The sequence below is a fragment of the Mobula hypostoma genome, chromosome 8 (assembly GCF_963921235.1).
Source record: "Mobula hypostoma chromosome 8, sMobHyp1.1, whole genome shotgun sequence".
Taxonomy (NCBI): Eukaryota; Metazoa; Chordata; class Chondrichthyes; order Myliobatiformes; family Myliobatidae; genus Mobula; species Mobula hypostoma.
The window spans coordinates 91063959-91083073 of NC_086104.1; the positions used below are offsets into that span (position 1 = coordinate 91063959).

General features: G+C 47.8%; 1 protein-coding gene across 1 annotated transcript in view; it reads right to left on the reverse strand.

Annotated features, from left to right (window-relative positions):
* Nucleotides 1-3188: 3188 nt before the first annotated feature.
* The window catches only part of LOC134350167 (metabotropic glutamate receptor 1-like), a 202146-nt gene continuing 186219 nt past the window's right edge, over nt 3189-19115 (reverse strand). The window contains exon 9 of the mRNA XM_063055133.1: nt 3189-3987. Coding sequence (XP_062911203.1) covers nt 3189-3987 — 799 coding nt within the window. The remainder of the gene's footprint in view (nt 3988-19115) is intronic.

The window sequence follows — 19115 nt, forward strand, 5'->3', positions numbered from 1 at the left end:
TTGAAACCAGATAACCGCATCTAGGTTGAAGGATTGTACTGCCGTGATAGCTCCTTTGTGTGTGGATTGAATTGTTTGAAAGTCTGTTCTTGATTGCTGCAGTCACATATTGCAGAAGCTCTTAATTTTCATTTGTTATCATTTGTCCACATCGATTCTGACATGTGTGAGTGTCATTTAGAGACCACTGTAGCCTAGGTAGGAAATCAGAGATGAGGTTCTCTGGGTCAGGTTTTACCTCTTTACTTAGTGAATTAGTGCTGAGTTGTTCATTTTTTTCCTGTAAATAAATGCAACTGTTGTACATTGTGTAGATCTTATACATGTCTACTATACATCACAAAACATTATTAACAATAACAACCACTTCTATTTACATAGCGGAGAAGTATTTCACATAGTAAAATGTTCTCTGGTGCTTTAAAGGAACACTATCAAACAAATTTGATGCACAGCCACATGTGATTTTGGTTAGAGGTAGGACTAAGTGAGATGGAGAAATAAAGAGGGGCTTGGGAGTTGCTCAAGGAAGAAATTGCAGAGCAGAGTGCCCTGATATTTGAAGAAATAAATGCTAATGCCCATAGTGAAGCAATTTAAAATCAGTCAGAGTTGGAAAATGCAGTGATAGGGATGCAACCAGAGATGAGACTTTTAGAATCCTGTTGATAGACTGAAAGACAATGTATCTCAGCAAGCATTGTGTTAATTGGTGGATGAAGATGCAAGTTAGGATTTGGGCAGTTTTAGATGACCTTTAAGTTTACAAAAGGTAGAACTGAGGAGGTAAGAAGCAATGTGCTGGCATCATAACAACCAGTGAGCAAAGGCAGGTTGCTGTTTGGGGGGAAGTGGGTTATGGAATGGAGATAAGTCATTCTATGAATGGATATTTGGTTTAAAACTGAACTTGAAATTAAATATAATGGCAAGTCAAATGCATTTGCTCTCAGGTGGTTGCCAGGGAGATGGATAGGGCTGTTGTCTAGTCAATGACTAGGATATACAGTTTGCAGTAGGTACCATTGAAAAGGGCTATGGACTTCTCAATGTTTAAGTGGAATAAATTTCTGCTTATCTTGTTCTGGCTATCTGAGAAATGGCCTTAGGGATATGGGAGTGTCAGGTGAGGTGGTGATAAGATGAGTCATGATTGTCAGTGCAGAAATTGATGTGCTTTCAGGAATTGTTGCTCAGAAGCGGCAAGCAGATGGGAATTAGGAAGGGATAAAGGAGAGACATCAGTAAAGACTAGACGGGGGATAAAGGAGAGACGTCAGTAGGGACTAGACGTGGGATAAAGGAGAGACGTCAGTAGGGACAAGCCGTGGAATAAAGGAGAGACGTCAGTAGGGACTAGACGTGGCCTGAAGGAGAGACGTCAGTAGGGACTAGACGTGGGATAAAGGAGAGACGTCAGTAGGGACTAGACGTGGGATAAAGGAGAGACGTCAGTAGGGACTAGACGTGGAATAAAGGAGAGACGTCAGTAGGGACTAGACGTGGCATAAAGGAGAGACGTCAGTAGGGACTAGACGTGGGATAAAGGAGAGACGTCAGTAGGGACTAGACATGGAATAAAGGAGAGACGTCAGTAGGGACTAGACGTGGCATAAAGGAGAGACGTCAGTAGGGACTAGACGTGGAATAAAGGAGAGACGTCAGTAGGGACTAGACGTGGCATAAAGGAGAGACGTCAGTAGGGACTAGCCGTGGAATAAAGGAGAGACGTCAGTAGGGACTAGACGTGGAATAAAGGAGAGACGTCAGTAAGGACTAGACGTGGAATAAAGGAGAGATGTCAGTAGGGACTAGACGTGGAATAAATGAGAGACGTCAGTAGGGTCTAGATCTGGTGGAAGTGAAGACTTGTAGAAAAAATCCAAGTGGGACATAAGAGCAGGGCAGTGTGGCCAGCAATGCCAAAGGCTACAGAGAAACCAACGATGGGCAAGTGTAGTCCACATTTTGCTCTGGTCCCGTAGGACCTTCCAGAGACAATTATTTTCCAAAGAATAAGGATTGTAGGCAAAGCTGCAGATGGGTCTGTTTTCTGATTATTTCTGATGATCCACAACAAGTTGACAGAAGATCAATAGATCCTCCCACTGTTTTCCAACTGAATTCAAATTAGTTTTATTCTTTTTCCATTAGATATGGCACCATTAGTTGGATTTGCATTACCCTTGAATTGTTCTTGATCTGAAAGTTTTCTGATCTTAGAGACTGGCTTAGTGTCATCCACATTGATCTGGGTCTGAAGTCACAGGGCAGGGCTGGTGGCCTTCCTCTTGTTCTGAGCATTTACGCCCATGTCAACTTCTGGCATTTCTCCTGACTTGAAGAAATAACATGCCGTTTGTCTTGTGACAGGTGAAAAGCTTAGAGCTCCAGTCTTTGGCAATTTCTTAAAATAAAGATGAGATAATTTCCACCATCAAAAAAACAGTACAGTGAAAGATAGCTACATGTAAATTGTGTGCATAGACTCAATCTCAGCCACTTGCAAAATGAGATCGCAAAGCTTGAGTAACAGACAAGATATCCAATTATCTTCACTGAATTGCCATTGGATGCGGCCTGCTTCCAAATAAAACCAGTAACACCACCATCCTCTGGAGTAATGAAGTACAGTGGACTTTGCTATTGTATTGTGGCCTGCTGATCTCATTTGGTTAGAAACCAAAACGAAACCTTAAGGATTTAAGTAGGATTATTATTGAAGAGCTAGTGTTCAACTTTGTTTTATAAATAACTTACAGTCTTTGATACCCAATAAACGAACAAGACAGAAAAACAGAGTGGTAGTTACCTGGTTTAACAGGTTGCAGTTGGAACTGCAAAAACATCTCCGTCCAGTAATTATAATCTAATAACTATTTCACATGAGAAAAAGATATGCATTAAAATAGGACTTTTTTTTATCTATACAGTAATACTTTGGAAACTATTGTTCAGAATTGCTGCTGAAACTAGACACATCCTGGGCCCTGCAGGGGAAACCCTATACATAATTTCAGGTGACTCACGCTTGTTTTCCTCTTTACGAACTCTTTACGACCTGCACTCTGGCACAAGGTAACCCGCCACTCCTTACCACCCAATGCTCCTCCTCCCTACCCCACCCTCTGTCTATGTTACATTGAAATTCCCAGCAACTTTGACTTTGGACACAGGAGTTGAGCCTTTCACAGAGTGGAGGAAGTTTGTTTGTAGTCTCTCAGAATGACAGAAGCATAGGTTACATTTGGTGGGGTGCACAGCACCGATTCGGAGATCGGCGAGCTGGGAACTGAGCTGCCAGATGCCACCGAATCCCTGAAGGGAGAGGGTGGAGTGAGTGCTGGGTGGTCCTCCAAGGTAAGTTTGTTGGGGGTAAGCAGCTCGTCTGGGTTCTCAGTGCTGTCATACATGTAGTCGTCTATGAGATCGAACCTTTCGCATTCCTCTTCAACAGGCGAGATGGGTTGAGGACTAAAGGTTGTCATTTGCATTGGGAGCACATCCTGATTAAGTTGGTACAGTGGATTCATTCCATTACCAGACACTGGCACAGCAAGCATTGAATTAAGATCAGTCATATTGGGTTTGAATGTATTGGCCACTCCATGGAAGTGATCCATGACAGAAACGCCTTTTTGCATCTGATCAGAAATGAAAAAGTCAGGATCTTCTATTTCCTTAAGTTGTGTGATAGACATTGATCGTCCCTCTAACACCATCTCTGGACTATTGGGAACATCAGGTCTCAAAGGATCATTTTCATCCTCTTCCTCTACATTGTAAAGGGCTTTTGTGCTGACGTCAGAGAAGTTGAGGGTTTTGATCTGGTTCTGATACGGTTTGGTTAGGGGTTTGATAACAGCTGTCTGATTAGAGGCACCTTCTTTGCTCTTCACGTGGACTGAGAGTCTGTGCCACATGTGCTGTCCCTTTGCTGGCCGTCCTGTTCCAGGTTCAGACCACGACACAGACTTCCCATTGGAACTAAGAGAAATGTAAATTTCCAGTTAAAAACTTCTTGCAGTGAAACTGCAAAGGAATAGTTCATTGATCTTTTAATTACCACCCTTATAAATATATTTTCAAACTGGATTGCAATTGCCTTTAGAGAAAAGAAACACATATGGAAGAGCAGTAAAGCACATGATGTCTCACACCATATCCATGATGATTTTGTATTGTATATTAGGTTGTGATGAGTACAAAATACACTGTGCAGCTGATATAATTTCATTGTGTGCTATCATTAGGCAAGAAGCCCAATAACTTGACCAGCACAGTGCTGCCCAGATGCCACATTAATAGCATCGAAACCAATGCTGTTTAGCTCCAAATCTCTGTGAGTAGGTTTATTAAGGCTGGAATGAAATATTGTAAATGAATTTTATTAGTTGGAATATGCAATTTGTTCAGTGGAAGCTAATTCAAGATGCCCCTTAATTAACTTCCAATAATTTTATTGGCCTGGAATTTACAATTGTAATGACAGCAAAATTATTAGCTGTTAGTACTTTGTAAAATTGTCAGCATTCTTTAGTGCCTCAGCATACACAATTAAATATGGAAATCCAGACAATATTGTTGGTGATACTCTGCTTCTGACTGGCTGCCTTGCTTCAGCTTCTGCAGATGTTATCACTGCAGAACCAACAAATTTTACAGACGCTAAGTTGGTCTGTGCGCTCTGCCTCAGCTTCTTTATACAACATATGTACTGCTGAGCAATCTAGCAGTGAGAGAGTGATTTTATGTATGGGTTGTCATATGAGCATATGAATAAGGAGTGAGATTAGGCCACTTGGCTCCTGAGTTGGTTGCATCATTTAATAAGATCACAGCTAACGGATTGTACCGTCAATTCCACAGTGTTCTCTACTCATGACAACCTTTCACCCTTATTTAGCAAGTATAGATCTACCTCTGTCTTAATGATAATTGAACAATTCTGCCTCTTTTACCCTTGGAGAAAGAGATTTCCTAAACCTCTGAACCTCTTGGAGACAATAATTCATCCCACCTCCAATTAACTGTGGGTCCCTTTGAATAGTGAAATCTTAGTTCAAGATTCTCCTTTTGGGGACTTAAGATTTTTCTTATATAACTTTTGATTTTTATTTATTTAAGATGTAGCACAATATTATAATAAATTTAAAGTGAGTGTTAAAATGGGGTCCTGGTCATTTAGAGTGAGTACAGGAAACAGGGCTGTGATGGTCTGAGTAGAGTTTCCTGTTAGTCAATAGAAAGAAGAACACATGTCGTACATCACCCAGTGAGCCAGATGCCAAACCCTTGGTATTTCCCTGTGATTGGATGGCAGATAGCTGGAGCTTTATAATAACTGGGATATTCGTTGTTGAGAACAAGAGTTTCTGAATGAATTATATACACATTGTTCATTGGAATAAACGTTAACATTCCTCGTGAATCCTTTGAACTGAAAATTTGCTCTTTCATTCAATTATTTTCTCTCGTTCATGCAATCTGATTTCTACTGGGGACAGGATGACTACATTCCTTCAAGTTCATCTGTCACCTTTTCTTTGGCCCACTTAGCCACCAATTCTGTCCATTTTCCTGTATAAAGAAGTTGCATTTCTTTTTGTCTTTTCATTCAACCATCATGCAAGCCCTTCAACTTCCATCTGTCTGCCAAGCCTATTATTTGTTATTATCTCCCTCCCAGCCATCTACTGGATCTTCCAACCATTCCAACCATCAGTACTGTTTTCTTCAGTGTACCCTTGTGTTTATTCTTCCATTAGTTGTTTAGCCAGCCAGCAAATAGGCGATCCAAATATCCAGAAACAATGCCAACTTATCTGTAATTATACACCAAGCTAACTATCCACTCAGTCAGCCGTCCATCATTTGTATGACATTAATTCAAATGATCTTCCTATTCAACCAATAATCCAAATGTCCAATGATCTGAACTAATATCCAGATAGACTATAAGACCATAATGCATAGGAGCAGAATTAGGCCATTAAGCCCAATAAATTTGCTCCACCACCATTCCATCAAGGCTGATTTATTATGGAATAATAGCCCTATTCTTCTACCTTCTCTCCATAACTTTTGACACACTGATTAATCAAGAAACTATCAACATCCACCTTAAATGTACCCGATGAACTTTCCTGCATAGCTGCCTGTGACAAGAAATTCCACTGATTCACCACCCTCTGACTAAAGAAACTTTTCCTCATCTCTGTTCTAAATGGGCATCCTAAAATTCTGAGGCTGTGCCCTCTGGTCCTACACTCCCATACTATAGGAAACATAAGACCATAAGACAAAGGAGCAGAAGTTGGCTGTTCGGCCCATCGAGTCTGCTCCGCCATTTTATCATGAGCTGATCCATTCTCCCATTTAGTCCCACTCCCCCACCTTCTCACCATAACCTTTGATGCTCTAGCTACTAAGATACCTTTCAATCTCTGCCTTAAATACAGCCAGTGACTTGGCCTCCACTGCTGCCCGTGGCAACAAATTCCACAGATTCACCGCCCTCTGGCTAAAAAAATTTCTTTGCATCTCTGTTCTGAATGGGTGCCCTTCAATCCTTAAGTCATGCCCTCTCGTACTAGACTCCCCTATCATAGGAAACAACTTTGCCACATCCACTCTGTCCATGTCTTTCTACATCGGAGTGTTTCTATGAGGTCCCCCCTCATTCTTCTAAACTCCAAGGAATACAGTCCAAGAACAGACAAACGTTCCTCATATGTTAACTCTCTAATTCCGGTATCATTCTGGTGAATCTTCTCTGTACCCTCTCCAATGTCAACACATCCTTTCTTAAATAAGGAGACCAAAACTGCCCACAGTACTCCAACTGAGGTCTCACCAGGTCTCAACATTCTTTCTATCTAGATGTCTGTTAAGAGATACAATGTTATTTAACAAAATGGAGAGGTGGCCATATTTCTGTTCTATTTGTAAACTGATCAACCCAGTGAACAATGTCACAATTGAGCTGGCAATTTATTCATCTCCCATTAATCATCTAACCAATCAGTCATTGAACAATCTATTCATCTCATTGCTTGTCATGAATCAATTCATTTGCACCAATTAAGCTCCATCTCTTTCATTATACACCCTAACTAATTAGCTGAACCACTGTTAAGCGGGCTAGTTTATCATCTAACTAGCATCCACTAAGCCGCCAAATATCCAAAGCACCAACCATGGGTCAATTTATTCACCATCCATGTGCCTGCACACTGAGCAACAACCATCGTATCAGGCAGTAAATAAATGCCGAGACCATAAGGCAAGGAGCAGAATTAAGCCATTTGGCCCATCAAGTCTGCTCCACCATTCCATCATGAATGATTTATTATCCTTCTCAACCCCATTCTCCTCTCCCCATAACCTTTGATACCTTTACTAATCAAGAATCTATCAACCTCCACTTTGATTTTGCCTCCACAGCCATCTGCGTCAATGAATTCTACAGATTCATCACTATCCACCAAAAGAAATTTCTCCTCATCTCTGTTCTGAAGGTGTATCCTTCAATTCTGAGGCTGTGCCCTCTGGTCCTAAAATTTAAATGTCATCTGTTTGTTATCTGGTTTCCTGTCCATTGCTACATCATTTAATTTATTTATTTTTAATCCTCGCAATTTCGGATCCACATATGGATTTGGTCAATAGCCCAGTATTGGGCTTAACTAGTTGTTCATCTTTCTGACCACTTCCCTGTGCAGCCCTTCATCGTTGTATTTCAATACATCCATTCATCTGTCCATCAGCCATCTTGCCATTTATAAGTTAGTCTTCTTATGTGAGAAATGGATCCATTCTTAAAACCAGCCTCTCAATCACGGATACAGCCATCCATTCTTAATTCTCTTGATTAATTCCATTTACTCATTTCTGTAGCAGGCAATGTCAATTATTCTGCCCCATTATCCTCCCCACCCCCCCCCCCCATCTGCTCCCTGAACAAACCACACAGACATTCATTCGGCTAATAAATCACCCAGTCAGACAACCATCAAATATTCCTTCCTTTGTCAATTCAGGAAAGCAGCCAGCAACATGACTCTGAAGCAACAAAACTTTGAGCTAAAGGCTGTGCTAAACTGTTGGGCTTATTATTCATATTGTTGAGGACATCGCACGAGAATTATGTCTTGGATGCAACAGCGGTGGGAATGCCACCAGTGAGGTGTGGGTATCTCGAGTACACAGATTTAAAATGGATATCAAGTCAACAACTTCCCAGCAATGGAAGCAGCTGATTGCTCAGTGGGCTTGCTGACTACTCGGGACTAACTGAAGAACAGTGAGTCACAGGGCAAGCTCTTCCATCTGGTTGTGCAGTTAACCCCTGGATTCTACTTTTGTGCTTGCATGGCCAGTCCCAGCTGTGTCACACAGGGGAGGTGGCAGATACATTCTGTGACATCACAGAAATCTGCAACATAGAAAGGGGTCATTTAACTGTCTGTGCCACTGTCTGCGGGTAGGAAGGTAACTAGCCCAGTGCTTAGCCTGCAGCCTTGTATATCATGCTGATCAGGTTTTATTGTGATAAGAGCATCTATTTCATCACACATTCAGTCTGTGAGTTCCAAACCCACAGTGAAATTCCTCAGTGCTCTTCATTCCCAAAGAAAATAACCAGACCCACCTTCCATCAGAAGTAAAACACTTTGATCCTGGCAACTACCTTGAAATCCACCTTTGATTTCCACTTTGCAGTGAGAATGAACTTGGAATTGTGTGTCTGAGAAGCAGATTTCTTGTGGGTGTGGTGGTTGCGTAGTGGATTTTGAGGGAGGAGGTGTGGCAGTGGTGAAAGGATGGGGGTTGTTGGGATGGGGTCTGTTTGAAGCAGGGCTGTAGTCAAGATGCGCTGGGGTCAGGCTGCGGTGGAGATGCGGTGGGATCGGGCTGCAGTGGAGATGCTTTAGGGTAGGTCTGCGGTGGAGGTATGCTGGGATCGGGCTGCGGTGGAGATGCGCTGGGATCGGGCTGCAGTGGAGATGCTTTAGGGTAGGTCTGCGGTGGAGGTATGCTGGGATCGGGCTGCGGTGGAGATGCGCTGGGGTCGGGCTGCGGTGGAGATGCGCTGGGGTCGGGCTGCGGTGGAGATGCGCTGGGATCGGGCTGAGGTGGAGATGCGCTGGGGTCAGGCTGCGGTGGGGATGCTGTAGGGTAAGTCTGCGGTGGAGATGCGCTGGGGTTGGGCTGCGGTGGAGATGTGCTGGGGTTGGGCTGAGGTGGAGATGTGCTGGGGTCGGGCTGTGGTGGAGATGCGCTGGGGTCAGGCTGCGGTGGAGATGCGCTGGGGTCGGGCTGAGGTGGAGATGCGCTGGGGTCGGGCTGCGGTGGGGATGCTGTAGGGTAAGTCTGCGGTGGAGATGCGCTGGGGTTGGGCTGCGGTGGAGATGTGCTGGGGTTGGGCTGAGGTGGAGATGTGCTGGGGTCGGGCTGCGGTGGGGATGCTGTAGGGTAAGTCTGCGGTGGAGATGTGCTGGGGTCGGGCTGCGGTGGAGATGTGCTGGGGTTGGGCTGAGGTGGAGATGTGCTGGGGTCGGGCTGTGGTGGAGATGCGCTGGGGTCAGGCTGTGGTGGAGATGCGCTGGGATCGGGCTGTGGTGGAGATGCGCTGGGGTCGGGCTGAGGTGGAGATGCGCTGGGGTCGGGCTGCGGTGGGGATGCTGTAGGGTAAGTCTGCGGTGGAGATGCGCTGGGGTTGGGCTGCGGTGGAGATGTGCTGGAGTCGGGCTGCGGTGGAGACGTGCTGGGGTCGGGCTGTGGTAGAGATGCGCAGGGGTTGGGCTGAGGTGGAGATGTGCTGGGGTCGGGCTGTGGTGGAGATGCGCTGGGGTCGGGCTGAGGTGGAGATGTGCTGGGGTCGGGCTGTGGTGGAGATGCGCTGGGGTCGGGCTGCGGTGGGGATGCTGTAGGGTAAGTCTGTGGTGCAGATGCGCTGGGGTCGGGCTGAGGTGGAGATGTGCTGGGGTTGGGCTGCGGTGGAGATGTGCTGGGGTCGGGCTGTGGTGGAGATGCGCTGGGGTCGGGCTGAGGTGGAGATGCGCTGGGGTTGGGCTGCGGTGGGGATGCTGTAGGGTAAGTCTGCGGTGGAGATGTGCTGGGGTCGGGTTGTGGTGGAGATGTGCTGGGGTCGGGCTGCGGTGGAGATGCGCTGGGGTCAGGCTGTGGTGGAGATGCGCTGGGATTGGACTGCGGTGGAGATGCGCTGGGGTTGGACTGCGGTGGAGATGTGCTGGGGTCAGGCTGCGGTGGAGATGTGCTAGGGTCGGGCTGCGGTGCAGATGCGCTGGGGTCGGGCTGTGGTGGAGATGCGCTGGGGTCGGGCTGCGGTGGAGATGTGCTGGGGTCAGGCTGTGGTGGAGATGCGCTGGGGTTGGGCTGTGGTGGAGATGCGCTGGGGTTGGGCTGCGGTGGAGATGCGCTGGGGTCGGGCTGCAGTGGAGATGCTGTAGGGTAAGTCTGCGGTGGAGATGGGCTAGGGTCGGGCTGCGGTGCAGATGCGCTGGGGTCGGGCTGCAGTGGAGATGTGCTGGGGTCGGGCTGCGGTGGAGATGCGCTGGGGTAAGTCTGCGGTGGAGATGCGCTGGGGTCGGGCTGCGGTGGAGATGCGCTGGGATCGGGCTGTGGTGGAGATGCGCTGTGGTCGGGCTGCGGTGGAGATGCGCTGGGGTTGGGCTGTGGTGGAGATGCGCTGGGGTCGGGCTGCGGTGCAGATGCGCTGGGGTCGGGCTGTGGTGGAGATGCGCTGGGGTCGGGCTGCGGTGGAGATGTGCTGGGGTCAGGCTGCGGTGGAGATGCGCTGGGGTTGGGCTGCGGTGGAGATGCGCTGGGGTCGGGCTGCGGTGGAGATGCGCTGGGGTCGGGCTGCAGTGGAGATGCTGTAGGGTAAGTCTGCGGTGGAGATGGGCTAGGGTCGGGCTGCGGTGCAGATGCGCTGGGGTCAGGCTGCAGTGGAGATGTGCTGGGGTCGGGCTGCGGTGGAGATGCGCTGGGGTCGGGCTGCGGTGGAGATGCGCTGGGATCGGGCTGTGGTGGAGATGCGCTGTGGTCGGGCTGCGGTGGAGATGCGCTGGGGTTGGGCTGTGGTGGAGATGCGCTGGGGTCGGGCTGCGGTGGAGATGCGCTGGGATCAGGCTGTGGTGGAGATGCGGTGGGATCGGGCTGCGGTGGAGATGCTGTAGGGTAAGTCTGTGGTGGAGATGGGCTAGGGTCGGGCTGCGGTGCAGATGCGCTGGGGTCAGGCTGCAGTGGAGATGTGCTGGGGTCGGGCTGCGGTGGAGATGTGCTGGGGTTGGGCTGCGGTGGAGATGTGCTGGGGTCAGGCTGCGGTGGAGATGCGCTGGGGTTGGGCTGCGGTGGAGATGCGCTGGGGTCGGGCTGCGGTGGAGATGCGCTGGGGTCGGGCTGCAGTGGAGATGCTGTAGGGTAAGTCTGCGGTGGAGATGGGCTAGGGTCGGGCTGCGGTGCAGATGCGCTGGGGTCAGGCTGCAGTGGAGATGTGCTGGGGTCGGGCTGCGGTGGAGATGCGCTGGGGTCGGGCTGCGGTGGAGATGCGCTGGGATCGGGCTGTGGTGGAGATGCGCTGTGGTCGGGCTGCGGTGGAGATGCGCTGGGGTTGGGCTGTGGTGGAGATGCGCTGGGGTCGGGCTGCGGTGGAGATGCGCTGGGATCAGGCTGTGGTGGAGATGCGGTGGGATCGGGCTGCGGTGGAGATGCTGTAGGGTAAGTCTGTGGTGGAGATGGGCTAGGGTCGGGCTGCGGTGCAGATGCGCTGGGGTCAGGCTGCAGTGGAGATGTGCTGGGGTCGGGCTGCGGTGGAGATGTGCTGGGGTTGGGCTGCGGTGGAGATGCGCTGGGGTCAGGCTGCGGTGGAGATGCGCTGGGATTGGGCTGTGGTGGAGATGCGCTGGGGTCGGGCTGCGGTGGAGATGCGCTGGGGTCAGGCTGCGGTGGAGATGCGCTGGGATTGGGCTGTGGTGGAGATGCGCTGGGGTCAGACTGTGTTGGAGATGTGAACTTGGAAGACTGCAAATGTCATGCCACCTTTTAAAAAAGGATGTAGGCAAAAGACGGGCAACTATAGGCCAGTTAGCTTAATATCTGTAGTGGGGAAAATGCTTGAAGCTGTCACTAAGGAAGAAATAGCGAAACATTTAGAAAGGAGTGGTTCCATTAGACATACACAGCATGGATTCAGAAAGGGCAGGTCTTGTTTGACAAACTTACTGAAGTTCTTTGAGGACATAATGAGCGCAGTGGATAGAGGAGAACAGGTAGATGTCGTATACTTGGATTTCCAGAAGGCGTTCGATAAGGTGCCGCACAAGAGACTTATAAATAAGATACGGATGCATTACTATTTATTATTTATGGTGCCACTGTAACGAAAACCAATTTCCCCCGGGATCAATAAAGTATGACTATGACTGTGAGTTGGAAGAAGTGTATTGGCATGGATAGTGGATTTGTTAACCGATAGAAGGCAGAGAGTTGGTATAAATGGGTGTTTCTCTGGTTGGCAGTCAGTGGTGAGTGGGTGCCTCAGGGGTTGGTGCTGGCCCCGCAGCTGTTTACCATTTACAGCGATGATTTGGAAGAGGGGACTGAGTGTAGCATAGCAAAATTTGCTGATGACACTAAACTGAGTGGAAAAGAAAATTGCACAGAGGATGTGGCGAGTCTGCAGAGCGATATAGATAGGTTAAGTGAGTGGGCCAAGGTCTGGCAGATGGAATACAACATTGGTAAATGCAAGATCATCCACTTTTGAAGGAATAATAGAAGAGCAGATTATTATTTAAATGGTGAAAGATTGCAGCATGCTGTTGTGCAGAGGGACTTGGGAGTGCTTGTGCATGAATTGCAAGAAGTTGGTTTGCAGCTACAACAGATTATTAAGAAGGCAAATGGAATGTTGGCCTTCATTGCTAGAGGGATTGAATTTAGGAGCAGGGAGGTTATGCTGCAACTATACAGGGTACTGGTGAGGCCGCACCTGGAGTACTGTGTGCAGTTCTGGTCTCCATACTTGAGGAAGGATATACTGGCTTTGGACGCAGTGCAGAGGAGGTTCACCAGGTTGATTCCAGGGATGAAGGGGTTAACCTATGAGAAGAGATTGAGTTGCCTGGGGCTATACTCTCTGGAGTTCAGAAGGATGAGAGGGGATCTTATAGAAACATACAAAAGTTTGAAAGGGATAGATAAGATAGAAGTAGGAAAATTGTTTCCATTGGTAGGTGAGACTAGAACTAGGGGACATTGCCTCAAGATTCAGGACAAAGATGAGGAGAAACTGTTTTTTCCAGAGAGTGGTGAACCTGTGGAATTCTCTGCCCAGGGAAGCAGTTGAGGCTTCTTCACTAAATATATTTAAGAAACAGTTAGATAGGTTTTTACATAGGGAATTAAGGGTTATGGGGAAAAGGCAGGTAGATGGAGCTGAGTTTATAATCAGCCACGATCTTATTGAATGATGGGGCAGGCTGGATGGTCTACTCCTGCTCCTATTTCTTATGTTCTTATGATGGGGTAGGGCTGCGGTGGCCATGTGGGGGAGGAAGGAGGTGTAGCAGTATGATTGAATGTTGTGGAAATGTTTAGTGCAGGGGTGATGTGATGGGTTGCCTTGTGTCTGGGAGGTGGACAGTGATGGTGAGGTAGATTATTGCTTGCCTGTGGTCACTTAGACAGAGTGCAATGTCATGGATGAAATGCAAATTAGGTGCTGGTTAGTCATCTGCTCTGAATCAGCTGCACAGCACGGCCTTCCTGCTGTTTTGCACCAGGTGAGCTTTAAGTCAGAGAAATGGCTTCTATCACCTTCGCCCTTCCACTTCAACAAGACTGAGCTGACCATGGAGCAAGATACATCGAATGCAAGTTCCAGCCATGACTCAAGGGGTAACGCTCTTGCCTGAGTCAGAGCATTGCAAACTGAACTCTGCTCCACTTGCCTGGTTAAGTGCTGCGCCAGTGAGAAGCTCGACGCTGCACAGATCAAAGCAGCATGTTCAATTAATACCCAATCGACAATCCAAAACCTTCATTCCCTCTACCGCTGATGCATAAAGGTTGTGGTGTCTGCCCTCCACAGCCGTCACGCACCCAAGCTAGTCAAGTGGCTCTCAAATCACAAAGGATGAGAGCGGCAGGTGCACTGGAACACCATCACTTGCTGGTTCCCTTTCATGTCACACACCACCCTAAGCTGGAAGTATATCGCTCCATCCTTCCTCGCCGTTTGAGATCCTGGAACTCCCTCCCCAACAGCACTGTGGGAGGACTTACACCTTCTCTGGGACAACTGGGCATGAGCAATAAATGCTGGTCTTGTGACTAATACTTAGATTTCAATAAATAGAATATAAACAGAAAAATCTAGCCTACTACTGAGGGAGTGATGGACTGCCAGAGATATCTTTCAGAAGAGACAGTAAACCAAGACCTGCTGTATTCTTAGGTGGATGTGAAAAACCCAATGATAGTATTTTGAAGATCAGGGGAATTCTCCCCTGTCTTCTGCCTGTATCTGGACTCCAACAAATTGCTTCAGAATTTGCAGGTTGTGGAATGGTGCTGTTTGCTAATCGAACATTTGAAATGCACTTCTCCAAGCCACTTAATTGTCCGTGAAGTGTTTTGATAATTTTCTCTTGCAGTCAACTATTTAGTTCATGTTAACGCTGCACTGCAGATGCACTTTAGAGACTAGTACAGCTCTTCTTACAAGTTCTTGAGTCTCACCAGCACCTGATCATAGGGAGGCCCCGGTATTGAACAAGACGTGCAGTAGGCTCGAACAACGACGGTGAGAACAGGGCATGGTATAGTGCAACAGGGTATGACAACAAATGCTGGTCCCAAAAGCAGAGAGTTTATTAACTTATTGCCAAGACTCCAAATCACACCCATTGAGGAAGGCTACCCACTGGAACAGTAAAATCATTGAATAAATACATATGGTAAAACTCTGATAATCCAGCCCATGTGGGGCTTTGCTAATACTGGACCAGCTGATATTGGAACTTTCTTAAGTTACTTTTATTAATACCCAAACATTTTTGTGTTGCTTTCTTTTATATGTTGCTTTGTAGTATAAAAAATTTTCAAGTGAACCCAGGTGCAAAAATAGGATCTCTCTAGAGCAAGACCCATAAGATGATGGAGGAACTCGACAGGTCAGGCAGCACCTATGGAAGGAAATAAACAGTCAACATCTTGGGCCAAGACCCTTCATCAGGACAAGACTATTTATTGCTCTCTTTAGATGTTGCCTGATGTGCTGAGTTGCTCCAGTGTTTTGTGTGTGTTGCTCAAGATTTCCAGCAGCTGCATAACCTCTTGTAGTCTAAGCTAGATCCTGCCTTCAGCTCAAACCCTACTGGTCCTAGCCCTGCATGCTTTTGGATCCCAACCCCAGCTCCTGTCAAAATCTAGCTCGCAATCCAGACTCCCTTCTTGCATTGTGGAACCCTGGCTCCGATTCCCAACCAATGAGTGAGCCGGACCCTGGAGCTTGGGGATTTCCAATGCCAGGTGACTGAAGTGTTGTTGTATACACAGTGGTTGCCCAAGCAGTGGTGCAGTTGGTCACGCTAGGCACTGATGCAGTCAGCACCCGTGCTGGCTTTTCCTTCCTGAAGCTTGATTGGCAGACAAACAGAATAAGTGACCAAAACTGTGCCCCTGGCGCCAGGTAATGACTCAACGACGGCCAGTCTTGATGACATCAAAGGGTCAAGGGGTCAAGTGCTGGTGCAGGGGCTGGTGCTCATACTCACACTTTAGTGCAGTCCCATGGGAATACTGCTTTGCCATGAGAGCTACTTACAGGGAAGATGTTAAATCAGCACTCCAGGGTGAATGTTATTAAAAAGTACTCTCTTCAAAGTTGAGATGAGTGTTCTACCCTCAAGAAAACTCTCTGGATCGGTGCTAAACAATTGTAGTTGATTTAGCTATTTCTCAATCTCGACCTTTTGTTGGGCTCTGCCGTTATCCTAACAAGTTAACCAATCAGATTACACTGAGTCCCATTAGTTCTGCCACATTATGGTTGATATTCTCGGCATGAAGTCCTCCAGTGCTACTTTTTCCTGGTCTGTAGGCAGACCGGCTGGGCTGCTCACCCTTGACATTTCAATGACCTGCAGGCACAGTCAGGCGGTCTCCCCGGGACCGTAGGAAGTGAAGGAACCGCAGGTGAGTCTGGTGTGGGGGTGGAGCTGCCTTGTCCTGTTGATTTGTTTCTGTGGAGGGGGCGCGGGGGTTGTTATGCTGGCACGGCTCGTGAAGCTGCTGCCTTGGAGCTCCTGTGGTCTGAGTTCAAACCTGACTTCCAGTGACGTAAATGTGGAATCTACACCCTCTCCCTGTGGCTGGGTGGCCTTCCTCTTGATGCTCCAGTTTTCACCCACATCCCAAGGACTTGTGGGTTGAGAGAATCCTAGTGGGTGGGTGGTAGAATCTTCGGGGAGGGCGGGGGATATGTTACGGGGAGAATTTGTGGAGGAATGGGATTGTTCTGTAAGCCAGCGCTGGCATGATGATGGTAGAATAGTCAGAGTCATACAGCATGAAACCAGGCCCTTCTGCCCAGCTCATGCATGCCGATCAAGAATTCTGTCTGAGCTAGTCCCGTTTGCCTGCTCTTGGACTTTCCTAACCATGTACCTGTCCCATTGCCTTTAAAACAATGGCCTCCCTCTATGTTGCAAGGAAGATTTCTAGAAAGTGAGATTCTTCTGGAACAGGCACAACAACAATTTGACAACCAACAACCTCCCCCACCCCCCCCAACTTTCGACACCCACACCATACTTGTCACAACCTGACTGAACTTGGGGCAGCTGTGAGCTATTTGAGAACAACGCAGACAAAGTGCTGGAGGAACTCAGCAGGTCAGTCAGCATCTATGGAGAGGAATAAAGAGTTGACATTTCAGGCCAAGGCCCTTCATTGGGATGGATCGCGTCCGGATGAAGGGCCTTGGCTGGAAATGTCTACTGTTGATTCCTCTCCATCGATGCTGCCTGATCTGCTGAGTTCCTCCAGCGTTCTGTGTGTGTTGCTCTGGATTTCCAACATCTGCAGAATCTCCCCTGTTTATGTGAGCTATTTGTATTCCATATGTAACTGATGTCCTAGCAGTCCAGGCGGCCTAGGGAAATCGGTTACATACAAGATTCAAATAGACCACGGCTTCAGGCACCTTTGGGCTTAATCTCAAGGCCCTTTGCTGGCATTTTTGGTTCTGGGCTAATACTTGCCCATGTATGTCTACAACCATGCCACTGAAGACTGCACGTACACAAAGGGTACTGTTGAGTACTGTGGCAGCAGAGAGCCATGTCCATCTCAGATCCAACACGCAGCTCCTCATCAGACCTCCCAGGGGAATTTTGCATTGACACAGTGACTCAGCTACACAATCCCGTACACCTCTGGTTGAGGACAGGGTCTGTGAGATCAGAATTCCTTGCTACTGAAGAAATGGAAGGAGTCAGGCAGCCAATAGCGCTTGAGCTTTGCACCTTCTCATCCATGCTCCATGACTCACCCTGCACTCCTTCCTTAACCTCTCTATTTACATCTTTCGGGCCGTGTGTAGCTGTGCTCGGAAGAGGTGGGGATAGTGATGCAGGTGCTTGTTCGGGGACACTGCACGATAGGAGACTGTTCTTCCATTCCTGAGTGAGCAGACAAAAAAAAGTGTCAAATAACTCCTCCCTGCCATGCCACCTCCCCACTCCCACTCACCACCCTCCCGCCTCCAGTTTTGCTCTGAAGCTCTCAGGCATTCAGGACCCGCACTAAGCACATTGCACCCATAGGGAGGGAATGTCGCATTGCTGGAGGAGCCCTCACCTTACACTTACGCTTTGTCTGCCCTCTCAGATAATCTTCAGTTCCTTCATGGCACAACTTGTGAAAGGATCAAAGGAGTTTCCTTGATGTCTTTGCCACTGTTTACCCCTGAACCAACCAAAAATGGGTTCCTTTATTCCCGAGCTGATTGTGGGAGCTTTCTGTGCAAAATGGCTACCTCACTTCCCCACTTGCAAAGTGACTACAGCGGGAAAGTCAACTAGAATGGAAACCGGCCCTTCGGCCTGAATCGTATATGCTGATTCAGGTGCCCATCTAAGCTGGTCCCTTTTGCCCAAATCCCTTCAAACCTTTCATATCAAGGTACTGTCCAAGTGTCTTTTAAATGTTGGAGCTCGCAGCTTTTGGATGCCCCAGAGTGATGAATAGTGGTACGTTCGTCACAAATACTATCTTCTTGATGCTGTTTTAAAAATTGTTGCAGTGCAGAAAGGAAGAAATTCTGAATAGATCAAACATTCAAGGTGTTCCCATTCACACAGTGATCCCATGGGCTGTTTCTATTATGGCAGATTAAATGTGAGTCACCTTCTGTTCTGAAAATGAAACTTTTTTTCTCTTTCCTAGCTAATGCCTCTGTGTTCTACACATTCAATATGTGAAAAGATGCACCATGGATGTCCAGTCCCTATACTCTTCTATCCCTCATCAAGAAGGCCTTAAAGCTCTCCGCTTCTTTCTCAACAGCAGGACTAATCAATTCCTCTCTACCACCACCCTCCTCCGTCTGGCGGAACTGGTCCTCATCCTCAACCATTTCTCCTTCAGCTCCTCCCACCTTTTCCAGACTTGGAGTACCCATGGGCGCTCGCATGGGCCCCAGCTATGCCCGTGTTTTTATTGGCTACGTGGAACAGTCCATGTTCCAAGCCTTCCCTGGCAATGCTCCCGACTCTTCCTCCGCCACATTGACAACCGCATTGTCGCTACTTCAGCCACCCATGCTGAGCTCATTAATTTCATCACCTTTGTCTCCAACTTCCATCCTGCCTTTAAATTCACTCGGTCCATTTCTGATGCTTCCATCCACTTTCTTGACTTCTCTGTTTCTATCTCTGGAGATAAACTGTCAACTGACATCTTTTAGAAACCAACCAATTCTTGACCAATCTCTTCACACTGTCTCCTGCAAAAGTGCTATTCCTTTTTCTTCGATCCTTTGTCTCTGCCACATCTGTCCCCTGGACGAGGCTTTCCGTTCT